Consider the following 16686-nt stretch of genomic DNA (forward strand, 5'->3'; position numbering starts at 1 on the left):
TTAATCGGTGCTCCAAATTGAGTGGATTCCACTTTCAGTCTATTTATGCAAAACCGATAAGGAAAACCTAAATGATCCAGAATTGCTTCCTTTACAGTCTTGGCGTTGTTCTGACTCGTGGGCATGGTGAATACATCCTTATTGGAAACACGTCTCTGGAGGAGGGTAAGAAGTCCATGATATACCATTTTTATTGGTGTGTTTTATATACTTCTGCATGTTTAGAACTTTAACATAGTTTTAATTTTTTAAACCATATTTAACTTTTTAATAATGCTTGCTCCCTAAACAGACCTAACTTGTTCCTCTCTTTCAATACAAGAAAAACACATAGTTATGCCTGAAATAGTATTTGTTTACCATGATTGCATTTCGTTATTTCAAATATAAACTTTTTGTACCTTTTTTTTTTTTTTTTTTTTTTTTATATTATTAAGCGGTCATGTAACCGCATAGCCTTCCTTATGCTTGCTCTTCTGCACAGTGTGGTCTTATCAGTTTACAAAGTGGGCGAGCAGGTAGTTATGTCACACATTGTGGGGAGATACCTTCTCCATCTGTGTTCTTTGCTTCCAGGGCTGGGCAGAGGGGGTAGGGTGCTTAACTGGCCACGGAGTTACAGGCACACAATGCCTCGCACAGCAGCCTGTAAATATATGTGGGAAGGAGCTGCTACACAACCTGTTCATGCCTGTATGGATCAACGGTTATGGGTCCGGATCACCTGGAATTGAAGCAATAAAACATGAAATGGCTAGACATAAAAAAATGTAGGGGGAACATGCACTTTAAGTATTTCATTTTTTTAGCATCATATATTTTTTTTTGCCTGTATATTGCATGAAAAAATATAATTTTTTGCAAGACAATATTGCCAAAACAAAGCTTTGGCAAATATAAGTATTTCTTCAGTATTACAAGTAATGATAAAGTTATTACTGAAGCAATAGGCATGTGCCAGAAATCTGAAACAAGGTAAAGTAGCACATACAGGGTGTATATATATGAGTGCTGGAATGGTTAAACATCTGTGTACTGTTATACTTTAAGTACAAGTTTTCATTTGGTAATGGTTGCCACAGAGCAGAGTTTCCCCCAACTGTAGTCTGCGAATCCCTTGAGCATGTGGTGGTCCTTAGCTGTGTCACAACTCACTGCTGTAGGATGTCTTGTCATTGCATCACTGGAGTGATCATCAGCAGAAGGAAGGAGGTCTTGATTCTATTATATAGGTCTTTAGTTATCACTAGAGCCCTGGTGCCTAACCTATGGTCCAAGGGCCACATGCAGCTGTTTGGTATTTGATGTGTGGCCTTTGGACCTCAGCAGTCTGTAGTGGGAACATTGAGTAGGGCAATAGTATTGACCTCTACTATCCTCATATAACATGTTTCCAGTTTCGTATTGTCTTCTGCAGGATATCCCCAGCCCGAAATGTAGCATGTCCACACTTTCTGACCCTCATTTCCTCGATTCCTCTATTAGGTCTGCAGTTTCTGGCAGTCCTCTCAAGCATAGCATACATATTGAACATTATGTGCAGCCCTTTGGTAATGTCTCATTTGAGACCCCCTTTAGCTCATACATTGACAGCCACTGCACTAGACAATCCCCATCAGGAGATCCTGATTCCCCCATATAGACCTTTAGTTATCACTAGAGGGATCTCCAGCAGGAGCAAGGGGGTCCCGATTCTCTTAGATCTGTTGTTATCACTATAGAAATCGCCAGCAGGAGGAAGGAGGGCCTGAATCCCAATTATAGATCTTCAGTTATGACTAGAGGGATCACCAGCAGGAGGAAGATGGTCCTGATTGCCTTCTATAGATCTTTTGTTATCACTAGGAGGGATCCCCAGAAGGAGGAAGGCAGCCCTGATTTTCTTATATAGATTTTTAGTTATGACTAGAGGAATGACCAGCAAGAGGAAGGAGGTCCTGGTTCCCCTATAAAGACCTTTAGTTATCACTAGACGGATCCCCAGCAGGTGGAAGGAGGTCCTGATTTCCCTATATAAATCTTTAGTTCTCACTAGAGGGATCCCCAGCAGGAGGAAGGAGGTCCTAATTTCCTAACACAGATCTTTAGCTAGACCTCATTTAGAATACTATGTCCAGTTCTGGAGACCTACCTTACAAATAAATATATCGATAAGATGAAATGATCCCAGAGACGGCAAAAAATTGGTGAAAGTTCTAAGTGATAAAATCAGGAGAGACTACAGAAACAGTATGTACAGTACAGTCTTGTGGAAAGAAGGGAAAGGGGGGACATGACAGAAACCTTTAAACACAGGAAGAATGTGAATTCAAGTTTAGGACAGTATTTTCAATATGAAGCTAATATCAAGGACATTGACCACTTTACAGCAGGAGTAAAGTTCAAAATAAATCTTAGACAATATTGTTTTACTGAAAGAGTAGTAGATGCTTGGGAAAGGACTTCCAGCAGAGGTAACAAGTCAGTCAACAATCAGGGCTCATTAACACTAATACACACAGCATTTTTTGTGCATTTAGGCATATTGCATTAGCCGTCAGTTTAAAATAAATTGACTGTAAAAGAACATCAACAGACAACATTTTGGTCATGCTACTTTTTTTTTTTTTGCAGTGCAACACAGACAAAAACAAGAAAGGGCAGACTTGATGAGCCACATGCTCTTTTTCTGCCATAACACTTCTGTGTTTGTATTGGTGAAAATTAGGGGTGGAGGGCACTGCTACAGCTTATGTCGGACCTGTCTAAAAACTAAGTATGGCACAACTCTGCACATCACATACTAAATGGAGAGAGTGAGGTTATACCAGGGGGAAATAGAATGCTGCTGGAAAGTAGAAACAAGGCCTGAAGGAGTTATGAAGAGTAAGCTCCATAGAGTGTTAATTCCAACTTTAGCCAAAACATTTTTGTATTATTTGTTTCTCTGAATCTCACTGTTTTTTTTTTTTTTTTTTAATCTTTCAGGTCTTCATGACCTCCTCCACCCTGACCTGACTCTGGCCAATGAATGGTGAGTGGAGATTTCACACAGGGTGACACTGCTTCAATATCAACTTAAAGGAAATGGATAGTGGATATGTAGTCTACTATTTATCCAGAAGGTGGAGCTATGGGCTCTTTTTCCCTTTATGTTCTATCTTTTGGCCAGTAGCCTACTTACCAAGGCCGATCCTGGGCGGGTGCGCGGGGTGCACCACACCTAGACGCTGCAGAGGTGGGGCGCCAAAGTGCTGGAGTGCTCCCCTCCCTCCTCCTCTCCTTGTGTGTGGGCAGGGCCACTCGTGTGGGCACACCCACCCCGCAGCTTGAACGAGGCGTTTGGTGTCCCACATGCTGCAGTGCTAGCTCTGACAGTCTGCATCTCTCGCCGCCGGCTGCCTTTCACACTGACACATTGTAGAGTGAAGCCGCAGCCTCTTCATCGGCTCTGATGACTTCCTCCACTTCACACAGACAGCAGGAGGAACTGGGAGCAGAATAGACACCGTTGTGGCTCTGTGGCTCTGATCTGAGGTCTGTGATTATTACACACTATGACACTTGCACATTCAGGGCGGCGCGGGGGGGGGGGGGGGGTGAAATGTATAAGCTGATAAAAAGGAGTACTTGACTCTTGCAGTGATACCCCTAAAACTGAACAGTAGGAACACTTGCAATGATTTTGGGGGAGGGAGGCAAACTAACAGAAAGGAGTACTTGCAGCGATTTGGGGGGGGGGGGGGGTGAGAGGATACTGTATGTGCTAGGCAGTGGGAACTTTGGGAGGAGAGAGGTTGGATATGAAATCTGACTCCCCCAGCACAAGACCTCTCTCCTCCCAAAGTGCTCCCTAGCATGTACAGTATCCTCTTACCCACCCTCCCAACACCCAAATCAAAGAGATGCTGGCTGCTACCAGTGGCAGCCGGCGGCAAACAGTGTTTGGGAGGGAGGTTTTGTACTGGGATGGGGGATTTGGGTGGGAAGATTTATGACAGAACTGGGCAGTGGACTTTTGCTGGCATGGGGAATTTGGGGGAAAGAGGATTTGTGCTGGGAAGGATGGGGGGGGTGAGAATTTAACCCAGGATGGGGGAGGGGTTATGCTGGAATGGAGGATGTGGATTTGTGCCAGAACTGGGGGGAAGATCTGTGCTAAAATAGGGATGGGGGGGGCAGGGTAGAGAATTTTTGCTGGGAGAAGAAATTTGTGCGTATTTATTGTGCTGGGTAGGGGAGGTGGAGGATTTGTGCTGAGGAGGGATTTGGAGAGGGGGAATTGGATGGGGAAGGATATGTACTGGAATGGGGGTGTGCTGGGATGGAGGATATGGGGGTTGCTTCCTTCATGCTAAACCCCATCACATTGTGAGTTGAACGTTACAGAGGCAACAGCGAGGCTGCAGATAGCGGGGGGTTGATTTGTGGAGGAGGGGGCACCAAAATGCATTTTCGCCTGTGTAGACAAAAAAAAACATAAATACATTTTCCCTTTTTTAATAATTGATCCCTCTGTTCTCAGCTGCATAAGAGCTGGGAGGAGGAGAAGCAGCAGCACACTCAGGGCCGTCTTTAAAGCAGGGCAAAAGGGGCAGCTGCCCTGGGCCTTATCTTTGTTGTGGGGCCCAAAGCACCTGCCTCATACTTGCCAACTATCCTGGTTTAAATTCCCTTGTCCCTTAAAGTTTTAGTCCTGTGCTGTGTCCCAATATCTCAGTATAAAGTGCTGCTACAAAGGCTGCCCAGCTCTGCCCTATTGTTGCGTATGGATGACTCACCTGCAGACCCTGTAATAACCGGCATTCATATGTAAATAGCGGCGGCATTAATATGTAAATAGCGGTGGCCGGGAGCATTGCTATTTAAATAATGGCGGCATTTATATGTATATCATGCCCCCCGAGGTCATATCCACCATCACCTATACTGAATGCTGCCCACTGGGGAGGTAAAAGGGGCATGCTTGAAAGTCCTGCCTGCTACTGTAGTCATTAAGCCTAACATCAGCCAGTTCTACAGAGGTAGGTAGAGAAGGAATTACCGTTTGGGGTGCACAGGTGAGCAAGGAGGGGATGTATAGAGGTAAGGAAGGTGGGTGCAAAGATGAGCAGAGGAGGCAGGTTGAGTTAAAGGAGGGGGGGTTGGAGTGGAGAGGATGGGGGAAGTTTAGGGTGCAGAGGTTAGCAGGAATTTAAGGGTGCAAAGGTGTACCGACAGAGTGGATAAAGATATAAACGCAGGCTAAATGTCTCAGTTAAATTGGTGGTCAGTGTAAATCTTCTTATTACATTGGGGCTTGGTGTAGAATCATTTAATTCACACTAGTGGCCAGTGTAAATGTTCCCCTTACATTAGTGGTCAGTGTAAACCCCTATTACATTGGTGGCCAGTGTTGAAACTCCTCTTTATATTGGTAGTCTGTAAAAAAATCAGCATTGCCATTGATCACACCCTCCCTCAACACTGCCACTGATCCCAGGAGTTCTAGGATCCGTAGGAGTTTTCTGTCTATTGATGGGTCCCCTCACCTCCCCAGTCCATGGTGTGCAGGCAGTGAGGAGATGATGTGTTGTAACCTCTAGCAACCAATCAGTGAGCAGTATTACTGTACAGTAATCTCTAGCAACCAATCAACAAGCAGAAATCATGTGCTGTAACCTCTAGCAACTAATCAGTGAGCCGCAATGTGTGCTGTAACCTCTAGCAACCAGTCAGTAAGCGCTAACTATATTCTATAACCTCTGGCAACCAATCACAATCCCTGCCTGATCTAATACAGTAAACTGATTTTGAGTCTAGCTGCTATTTATTGTATGTCTCAGAGCAGGTGGAGAGCGAAATTACACGGGGGGGGGGGCAAGAAATTTTTTGCCCAGGGTCCAATCAATATTAAAGACGGCCCTGAGCACACTGAGCTTCCCAGTGAATGGCTGTGCAGCAGGGGCGTGTCAGGATGGGTCTGATTATTGGAGTAGTGTACATGGAGTTCCCAGCACAGCTAGAGAACTGACCACGGTGTATTCTCCTGCTTAGTGTGGTCAGTATTTAATGGGAAAGCAGAGTGAGTAGCAGGATCACCAGGGATTTCACACAAAGGAAGCAATACAAAGAGAACAGGATACTTTCTCATACAAGTACATGGTACAGCAGGTATATATCAGGAATATGAAGTGTTGGGGTAACAACCGCTTTATTTTTTTTACCAGGCACATTAGAAATAAAATCCTGTACTTACCATCCATGTTGTTCCCCACCACCCCAATCTGGCACAGGCCCACCTCAAACTCCTCCGTAAGTTCTGACTTCCTGAAAAATGGGGCTCCCCCAAATCCAAACCCTGTCCTCATGAGACAAAACTCAGACCCAGCAACTATGTTGAAGGAGCAGGAGGTAGTGAGATGTCTTATATTCCCCATTACTGGAAATAACATTGTCTTGGGGCTCTGCTGTTGGATCAGGGGAATGCAGTGCTGCATGCCTACTGTGCCTGTTATAAAGGGAACACGTTACTTTGCCTTAATGTGATTAAAGTGTAACTTAAGTAAAACGCAAAAATGACATATCTGCTTCAAGTTTTAATTCCCAATTGTTTCTTGATGTTTCTTTAAAATTTTGTGTACATTTAGTCCTCAATAAATACCTTGGTTCCATAGATCCCCAAATGCAGTTATTTTCTTTATTTTCACTAAAATTAATTCTGTTCATTCAAAATCCTTCCTTTGTAGCCACTCATTCAAATGCCGAGAATGTAAGTGATACAAAATGATGAACCTGAATGAAAGAGCACATCCCTGGTATTGCTGTAAACGAGCATTGTCTCATAGAATGCAATCAAGCAACTGATGGGCATACTTAATAGCTAAAGGCCACACCATTCAGTTGCCAGCTCCCTGCCTAGAATATGCACATCTAAAGGGTTCCTGGGACATGCTCTTTCACTTCTGCAATCAGAAGGAAGCTAATGTATCAACCCTCCCCCCACCTCATTGCACTGGCTGTTATGAAAAGCAGGAAATAGCAGCTGCAGCTATGGGGATGTCCTGAGGATATGCACACATTTTCAAAATAATACAAATATTTAAACAATACTAATACAGCATTTTGACGCACGGGACATGACGAGACTTCCCTGTGGCATTCCCCGTGACGTCACAGGGAAGTCCCGTCAAGTCACCGTGCGTCAGAGGGGGGCGTGGTCACCGGGTGCCCCCCCCCCCCCCCGTTATTTAAGAACCGTCAGAAGAGGAGACGCGTCACACAGCGGGAGCATGGATGCGGAGCGGCCCGGAGGAGAAGATGAAGAAGAGAAGAAGAAAAGAAGATTAAGAAGAGAAGAAGATGAAGAGAAGAGCGAGAGCCTCCCTCCATGCCATCGTGGATGCGGAGCGGCCCGAGGAGAAGAAGGGAAGAAGACGCCGCGGAGGAGATGCTGGACGAGAACACCGGAGGAAGAACCAGAAGAAGATGGAGGAAGATAGAAGAAAAGAAGCATTTAAATAAAGGAATTGTCAAAAACTGTCTCTTGTCATTTTTAACATTTTTGACAGTTTTTTAGTGAAATGGTAGGCTTACCATTTCACACGGGGGGGGGGGCGGGATCTGGGGGTCCCCTTGTTAAAGGAGGCTTCCAGATTCCGATAAGCCCCCTGCCCGCAGACCCCCACAACCCGCGGCCAGGGTTGTGGGGATGAGGCCCTTGTCCTCATCAACATGGGGACAAAATGTTTTGGGGGGCTACCCCAAAGCACCCTCCCAATGTTGAGGGCATGTGGCCTGGTACAGTTCAGGAGGGGGGGGCGCTCTCTCGTCCCCCCCTCTTTTCCTGCGTCCTGCCAGGTTGCGTGCTCAGATAAGGGTCTGGTATGGAATTTAGGGGGACCCCCACGTCATTTTTTTTTTTTCAATTTTGCCCGGGGTTCCCCTTAATATCCATACCAGACCTGAAGGGCCTGGTATGGAATTTAGGGGGACCCCCCCACGTCATTTTTTTTTTTTAATTTTGGTTCGGGGTTCCCCTGTGGGGAATTCCCATGCCGTTTTTATCAATGAACTTCTATGTGTATTGTCGGACCGGCAATGCAATAGCCGCGAGTAGTTTTAAATGACTTTTTTTCCTTTGAAATGTCATTTTGCTGTCAGACTGTTCTAAACACGGGAAACATGCGCCCCTTTACAGGCATACTATAGACATCCCCCAGGTACGAAATTTAAAGGGATATTACACTTTTATTGTTTGACTTTAAGCATTATTAAAATCACTGTTCCCGAAGAAACGGCGGTTTTTAAAACTTTTTTAAAACTTTTTTTTGCATTGATCCATGTCCCCTGGGGCAGGACCCGGGTCCCCAAACACTTTTTATGACAATAACTTGCATATAAGCCTTTAAAATTTGCATTTTTGATTATTCATGTTCGTGTCCCATAGACTTTAACGGTGTTCGCGTGTTTGAACTAACTTTTTTCCTGTTTGCATGTTCTGGTGCGAACCGAACAGGGAGGTGTTCGGCTCATCCCTACTTGTCACAGCTGCCTGGTCTTCCATGCCATTCCCAGACATGCACAGCCCCAGCCGAAAGCATGCACATGGGTGTCTCCTTAGGAGATGCCTAGTTAAAGGAGATCCCTGCAAACAGGAGAAGAGGGGGGGGTGGTTTGCGGATGACCCAGCCCTGGCATCCCTTTAAAAAGTTCTCTTGGGAGCAGGAAGGATATGTGATCATGTGGCTATTGTGATTGGCTGTCGTCCTGTTGACTACCGATCGTTAATCCGGACCAACAGCTCAGGACCTTTGCTGGAAGCGCACAATGAGAACACTCTCAGTACAGAAACATTGCCCAGTCAGGGATGCATATGTCAGGCATGTGAGCGTTTTTTTAAAAATAACAAACCTGCCATACTTACCTCTTTGCAATGGTTTTGCAGAGAAGACCCGAACCTCCTCTTCTCGGGTCCCCTGCCTGCTGGTTCCTCCTCCTCTCAGGGGTACCAATAGGAAGTGGCTTACTATGGGGTAAGACCTGTGGGCTCGCTCCCGACTCCTGGTTTGACAGGATTTGACTGACAACCGCAGAAGCCAATGGCATCTGCTGCCTTAGCAAAGCCTGTGAGAGCAGGGAGAGAAGACAGGGCCGCTACAGACAGACACAGCGCTGGGTCGAGTGAAGGCTCTGGTAAGTATGAGGGAAGGGGAACAATACAAACACCTAAACATGTTTTACCTTTAATGCAGGGAATGCAATAAGTAGAATTTTTTATGGCTTTAGAACCACTTTAAGTACACCCGCATGAACAAGGCCTTAGAAGCTAAGAACCAACATTCTAACGGCTGCCCTTTTTTGTTTTATTCTATATTATTTCAAATTCTCACTCATTGTCTACTTCGTTTTTGTAATGCTGATCACAAGCTTTGTTATCAATATGAACAAGTTGATATTGTGCTGCCAGCAACAGTAGTTAATGTGTCATGTGGCTGCATCTTCTTCCCTAGGATTTACTGTATTACGGACATTGACCCGGATCACCGGAAACTGAACCAGCTACAAGCTGTTACCCGCTTCCTGATGGGGGAGGATCTGGACCTGGAGTGTGAGTGACACCTTTCTGTCCCCCTACTGACATCACTAGAACAATAATATGCAACCTTATTGGGACGTTTTACATGGGACAATGACCTGGGAGAAATGGAATAGTAGTGTAGCCATGCCCCCGTAGGGGTTGCTGAATATAGTGGTTCACCTGTCACCCTGCCCAGCCAGACATCCATCTCTGTCACTCAGAGACATGGAACAGTCCATAAGCTTTGTTTTTGTTTTTTATTGAGGGTATAGAACTTGGATGGGAATGGGGAATTATGGGATGCCCAGGAATAAGGATGAGCTCTGTGTTCGCATGCTGCACGTGCGGAGCCTGCCAGGAACTCGGCACTGCGCAGCGCTAATCACAAGCAGTTTGACATTTCCCGATGTGCTGCTGCAGAGATCTGGAAATACCTCACCGCCTGTGATTAGAGCAGCGCATTGCCGACTTCCTGGCGGGCTCGGCACGTGCAGCATGCAAACACACCGGAGCTCATTCTTACCCAGGAATATTCAGCGCAACTTGCTTGGGAATGGCTGCAATGACCTCTTTACACTGCCCTTCCCAGAGTCCTCTCTTCTGGTTCTGCACCCATCTCAAACTGCAATCTCCCAGCTCTCTCAGGCGTGCCTCCCTGGTCCTCCCGACTGTGCTTCACTCACCAGCCCTCCTAGCTGTGACCAGTTGTCCTTCCTGTAGTCTCTTAGCAGTGTTCTCTCCCGCTGTCCTCTCTTTCCTCTCTCATGTGCCTCTCCTTCCAGGATCTCTTCACTCCTGGATGCACCCTCCCCCCAGCCCAGGGTCACCCCCCAGACTGGGGAGCTCTCCCTGGACCTTGACAGCCTCCACACTCTCTCACTCCAGCTCTTCCACCCAACAACTCCTCCCCAGCTGGGCTGACCCTAGGTATTTTAGGAGGCCTGCCCCCTGCCAATCCAAGTTGGAGATTGGTCAAGGCTCCTCAAGATACGCCACCTCTCCTCTACTCCTTTCCTTCTAGCACCTTCTAGAAAGAGGGAGGTGACAGTGATGCTACCGGGGAGTCACCCAGCCCTGCCCTGAGCCACTCTCAGCCCAGAATTAAAACAAACAGGCCTAGCCACTAGCTAGGTCTGCCTAAATTTTTCTACTCTCCAGAAAAATCCTCACTCTAGCACCTACCTAACTAGAGGGTGCTACAGTAGCACTGGAATCCAAGGGTTGTCTTATTGGTGTAAGAGTTGTAGTGGTATTGGACAAGATATCTGGACTGATCCGAGATCGAGGAGCCATACTGAGAATTAACTGTCCAGATATAAATTTATCCCATTATCAAATCAGATAAAAGAATTATGAAGGGGTTCTAGCCCTGATAAAGAGAGTGGTCTCTTCCCCCTGAAACACATTAGCTCTTTGACTCATTATATTGCAATGGAATTTTATCCAGAGGATTATATCTGAGTGTGGTGCCTCAGTCTCAGATCCATTTAGTTACATGCAGTTCTTTTTTTCTTTAATACATGCAGGAACCCAACCACGCCACCCTGCCCCCAACGAACAGCATTGAATGGTGGGTGTGGCCAAATTGAACTAACAGTGGGGCTTTCTTAAAGGGGCATTAAATACCAGGAGTATGTTATGTGCAGAGTTCAGTGATACACTATGTATAGAGTGCAGGTTTCATACGTGTTCCATACACAGAGTGCAGATTACAGGAGTGTACTACTTTACAGAGTGCAGGGTTTAGGGGTGTGCTATGTATAGAGTGCAGGGTTTAGGGGTGTGCTATGTTCAAAGTGCAGAGTTTAGGGGTGTGCTATGTACAGAGTGCAGGGTTTAGGGGTGTGCTATGTACAGAGTGCAGGGTTCAGGTGTGTGCTGTGTAGAAAGCGCAGGTTTTAGGGGTGTACTATGTATAGAGTGTAGGGTCCAGGAGTTCACTATGTACAAGGGTGTAGGGTTTAGGGGATTGCTAAACCAGGGCTTTTCCACACATGTTACCTTTTTTTTGGATAGAGTAAGGGAGGGTTATAACCCCTGTCAGATTATTTTTTTTTTAGCCATCTGTGTCCCATTGCAGAGATTTCACTTACTGTCCCACAGCCAAACAGGAAGTGAGAGGAAATTTCTGCAAATTAAGGGAATGCCTTGGGGACCCCATTGACACCAGAATTTGTGTCCCCATTGGAAGATTTCCTCTTACTTACTTCTGAGGACAACCCAAAATTTGGGATTTTCATTTACTTTCACTTTCAGTGATAATGGTAAACAGAACAAATAGAGAGGGCGACTTTCCCTTACAGGGACACAGACAGCAATAAAAACTGACAGGTGTTCAAATCCTTAAACTTCACAGGTTCTTAGTGTTTAAACTGAGTAAGTTTAATTTTCCCTTGCTCCCCATATGTCAATAATTTTTAAAATAAAACCTTTCTGTTGCAATTACATATTTTAGACCCAGTGATGTCATCACTGGGTATATGTGCTTATTTGTGCAATGTAGGCAAATCATGGTTGAGGTACCCTGCCTCAGTACTCCTTTTAAGAGCTCTCAGCCCAGATGTAGGCAGTTGGCTGGCTCTTGGAAACGGTTATTTAAATATTAAAATACCTTGTTGGGTGGGTGTCAGTTTGAAGGAGTGTGCATTTCTAAGGATATACTGTATTTGTATGCAGGCAGACTTGGGTAATTTTTTTCTGACAACTAAAGAAAAAAGAACTCAGCGGTAGGTAAAAAGTAGGTAAAAAAGTGTATATGAGCTGCTCCCCTCAAAGTGCTTAATAAGCTAACTTTGAACTAATGGGCGTGTAAAATGATAAGGGGGCGCTAGAGATATAAGTGTAACCATAAAGTGCATGTGCTCTATACCGCATAGTATAAGTGAATAATACTATAAACATACCATCATAATTAACATATCAAATGAATACTGTGAGAACAAAGTGTGCATCAGTAAAAGAGCCAGCAAATAAATAGTGCTCTCAGCAGACTAATCATACACCTGATTGTAAACCAATCAAACCAGGTCACCACAGGTGTGTGGAATGCTCTGGACTGCTAGAACATCGTGTGCATTAGAACACAAAATCACAAACAATTTAAAAAGTGCTATGTGCATAATGAACAAGCAAACAAATGCATATAGAAATATATAGAAATATGTGTCCATATATTGAGTGAAGTATTTGTATCTTTTTCACGCCATCACCAAATAACCATAGTTGATTTTGGTAAGTGCAACACCCGGTGGATATAGGTAAGTCTCCTACTTACCAGACCGCCATGACCTCTTTAATTAAAAAGAAAGATCAGGAAAACAATGAAAAGAACAATACCATTGCGTAATTCCCTTTTATTAAAAAAAAATTAAAAACAATGGGCCAAGTGGCAGCTTCCTGACGACGTCACACGACAAAACGTACGTCGAGGCATATCTGGTCACGCATACCTTCCGGCCACTTCCGGTTTTGACTGACTAAGTGGTGGAACGCACGCCGCTCGCAACAAGCGGAAGCAAGCAATACGGCTGTCCACACTCCACCTAACATTGCAGAGCCTGTCACCTCCAGTGCCGAGGAAAGGCACTTACAAAGTAAGCGGCCACTTGGCCCATTGTTTTTAAATATCTTATAATAAAACGGAATTACGCAATGGTATTGTTCTTTTCATTTTTTTCCTGATATCCACTCTGGCGGAGCCATTCCGGGATCACCCACCTCCAACTAGTTAAGACCAAAGATCGTGGTCCTAACAAAGTCCCACCTGACCTTTCTTTTTAATTAAAGAGGTCATGGTGGTCTGGTAAGTAGGAGACTTACCTATATCCACCAGGTGTTGCACTTACCAAAATCAACTATCGTTATTGGTGATGGTGTGAAAAAGATACAAATACTTCACTCAGTATATGGACACATATTTCTATATGCATTTGTTTGCTTGTTCATTATGCACATAGCACTTTTTAAATTGTTTGTGATATTGTGTTCTAATGCACATGATGTTCTAGCAGTCCAGAGCATTCCACACACCTGTGGTGACCTGGTTTACAATCAGGTGTATGATTAGTCTGCTGAGAGCACTATTTATTTGATGGCTGTTTAAGCCTCGGTTCACACCAGAGGCGGCACGACTTGCAGGTCGCCTCACCGAGGCGACCTGCACACGACTGCCCGGGCGACTTGCAAAACGACTTCTGTATAGAAGTCTATGCAAGTCGCCCCAAGTCGCCCCCAAAGTCGTACAGGAACCTTTTTCTAAGTCGGAGCGACTTGCGTCGCTCCGATTAGAACGGTTCCATTGTACTGAACGGGACGCTACTTGTCAGGCGACCTAGGTCGCCTGACAAGTCGTCCTAGTGTGAACCGAGCCTTACTGATGCACACTTTGCTTTCACAGTATTCATTTGATATGTTAATTATGATGGTATGTTTATAGTATTATTCATTTTTTTTCTGAGCTTCTTTAATAGAAAGAACTGACAGTCAGACTTGGGATGAAAGCACTGGATGATGCTGGATATCCCCCAGCCAGGAAATGAGGCAGGCTCTATGTGACTTGCTGCAGCTTCTAATGTACATTATGAGAAGCTCAAAGTGTGCAGTGAAATTAGAGAAAGCTATTTCAATGCAGAAGAGGGGCCTGTATAACTGTGCAAGACTAAAGGTAAGTTCAGCTTTAAATTTTAATCCTAAATGAAAAGGAAAGGGGTCTCTGCTCTTATGGTGCTCATTATTCTTCCCTTGCAGGTGATGAGGAGCTGGTAAAAGAAGTTTTGTTTGATGCCGTGGTCACTGCACCACTAGAAGCCTACTGGACGCAGGTGGCGCTTAATCTGTCCAAGTGAGTTATAAAAATTATTTCACAGATGCAAATCTGCACCTCCTTCTCAACAAGCTGCTGCGGAAAGTATTGCTGTTTCAGCCAAACATCTCTGTTGATTTGCACCTGCTTTACTGTTCAAGCTATTTCACTTTTCTTTTATTCCCAGATAACTTTTGTATTTTTTTTTTGCTGCAGAGAAGAGAATGGAATCGAGGTGGCCTTTCTGGGTACCCGTGCTGGCCTTATTCGGAAAAATTTGTTTGTGGGAGCAGAACAGATGTCAAACAAGTGAGTTGTGTATTGCTTAGAGCAGGGGTCTCAAACAGGCGGCCCTTCAGCTGTTGTGAAACAAGTCCCATGAGGCATTGCAAGGCTGACAGTTACAAGCATGACTCCCACAGTCAGAGGCATGATGGGACTTGTAGTTTCACAACAGCTGGAGGGCTGCCAGTTTGAGACCCCGGTTTAGATCAGTAAAGGACACAGAAGGTCACTTTTCCAGGAGAACCGCAAATAGCACTAGCTGAATTGGTCAAGATGTTAATGATCATATCTTTGTCTCCTAATTTCCTATAAAGTCAAGACCATATCTTACAACTCGGAGAGAGTGTTCTTCCAAGTTCCATTACTTGAACTGGTAGAAGGGTTCTTTGGACTGCTTATAAGTTCACGGGAACAAAGGTTTTCCACCTTGCCTTAGCTGACTTCCATTACCCTAGCTGTCCTCCATTCACTTAGTATGCAGAATCTAACAAGTTCTTTAACCATCATTGAGATTCTTTACTATAGGATATGAAATTATAAAATTGCACTTTATACGCATATTGTTTCTTTGTTTATTTTAGAATAAAAATAATTTTAGAATAAAAATTATATATATAATTCAAATTTCTAAAGATATATTATTATTATTATTATTATACAGGATTTATATAGCGCTAACAGTTTACGCAGCGCTTTACAACATTAGGGAGGACAGTACAAGTACAATACAATTCAATACAGGAGGAATCAGAGGGCCCTGCTCGTTTTATATATATATATATATATATATATATATATATATATACACACAGTGGGGACGGAAAGTATTCAGACCCCCTTAAATTTTTCACTTATTGTTATATTGCAGCCATTTGCTAAAATCATTTAAGTTAATTTTTTTCCTCATCAATGTACACACAGCACCCCATATTGACAGAAAAACACAGAATTGTTGACATTTTTGCAAATTTATTAAAAAAGAAAAACTGAAATATCACATGGTCCACATATCACAAGTATTCAGTCCCTTTGCTGTGACGCTTATATATTTAACTCAGGTGCTGTCCATTTCTTCTGATCATCCTTGAGATGGTTCTACACCTTCATTTGAGTCCAGCTGTGTTTGATTATACTGATTGGACTTGATTAGGAAAGCCACACACCTGTCTATATAAGACCTTACAGCTCACAGTGCATGTCAGAGCAAATGAGAATCATGAGGTCAAAGGAACTGCCTGAAGAGCTCAGAGACAGAATTGTGGCAAGGCACAGATCTGGTCAAGGTTACAAAAAAATTTCTGCTGCATTTAAGGTTCCTAAGAGCACAGTGGCCTCCATAATCCTTAAATGGAAGATGTTTGGGATGACTAGAACCCTTCCTAGAGCTGGCCGTCCGACCAAACTGAGCTGATCGGGGGAGAAGAGCCTTGGTGAGAGAGGTAAAGAAGAACCCGAAGATCACTGTGGCTGAGCTCCAGAGATGCAGTCGAGAGATGGGAGAAAGTTGTAGAAAGTCAACCATCACTGCAGCCCTCCACCAGTCGGGGCTTTATGGCAGAGTGGCCCGATGGAAGCCTCTCCACAGTGCAAGACACATGAAAGCCTGCATGGAGTTTGCTAAAAAACACCTGAAGGACTCCAAGATGGTGAGAAATAAGATTCTTTGGTCTGATGAGACCAAGATAGAACTTTTTGGCCTTAATTCTAAGTGGTATGTGTGGACAAAACCAGGCACTGCTCATCACCTGTCCAATACAGTCCCAACAGTGAAGCATGGTGGTGGCAGCATCATGCTGTGGGGGTGTTATTCAGCTGCAGGGACAGGACGACTGGTTGCAATCGAGGGAAAGATAAATGTGGCCAAGTACAGGGATATCCTGGATGAAAACCTTCTCCAGAGTGCTCAGGACCTCAGACTGGGCCGAAGGTTTACCTTCCAACAAGACAATGACTCTAAACACACAGCTAAAATAACGAAGGAGTGGCTTCACAACAACTCCGTGACTGTTCTTGAATGGCCCAGCCAGAGCCCTGACTTAAACCCAATTGAGCATCTCTGGAG

General features: G+C 44.5%; 1 protein-coding gene across 5 annotated transcripts in view; it reads left to right on the forward strand.

Annotated features, from left to right (window-relative positions):
* CACNA2D4 (calcium voltage-gated channel auxiliary subunit alpha2delta 4) overlaps window positions 1-16686 on the forward strand; it is a 374858-nt gene that overhangs the window by 113341 nt on the left and 244831 nt on the right. For all 5 annotated transcript variants that reach the window (XM_073621593.1, XM_073621591.1, XM_073621594.1 and 2 more), the window contains 5 exons: window positions 98-165; window positions 2968-3013; window positions 9471-9568; window positions 14285-14378; window positions 14556-14648. In XM_073621593.1, the coding sequence (XP_073477694.1) occupies window positions 98-165; window positions 2968-3013; window positions 9471-9568; window positions 14285-14378; window positions 14556-14648 (399 nt within the window). The remainder of the gene's footprint in view (window positions 1-97; window positions 166-2967; window positions 3014-9470; window positions 9569-14284; window positions 14379-14555; window positions 14649-16686) is intronic.

The sequence above is a fragment of the Aquarana catesbeiana genome, linkage group LG03, assembly GCF_042186555.1.
Source record: "Aquarana catesbeiana isolate 2022-GZ linkage group LG03, ASM4218655v1, whole genome shotgun sequence".
NCBI lineage: Eukaryota > Metazoa > Chordata > Amphibia > Anura > Ranidae > Aquarana > Aquarana catesbeiana.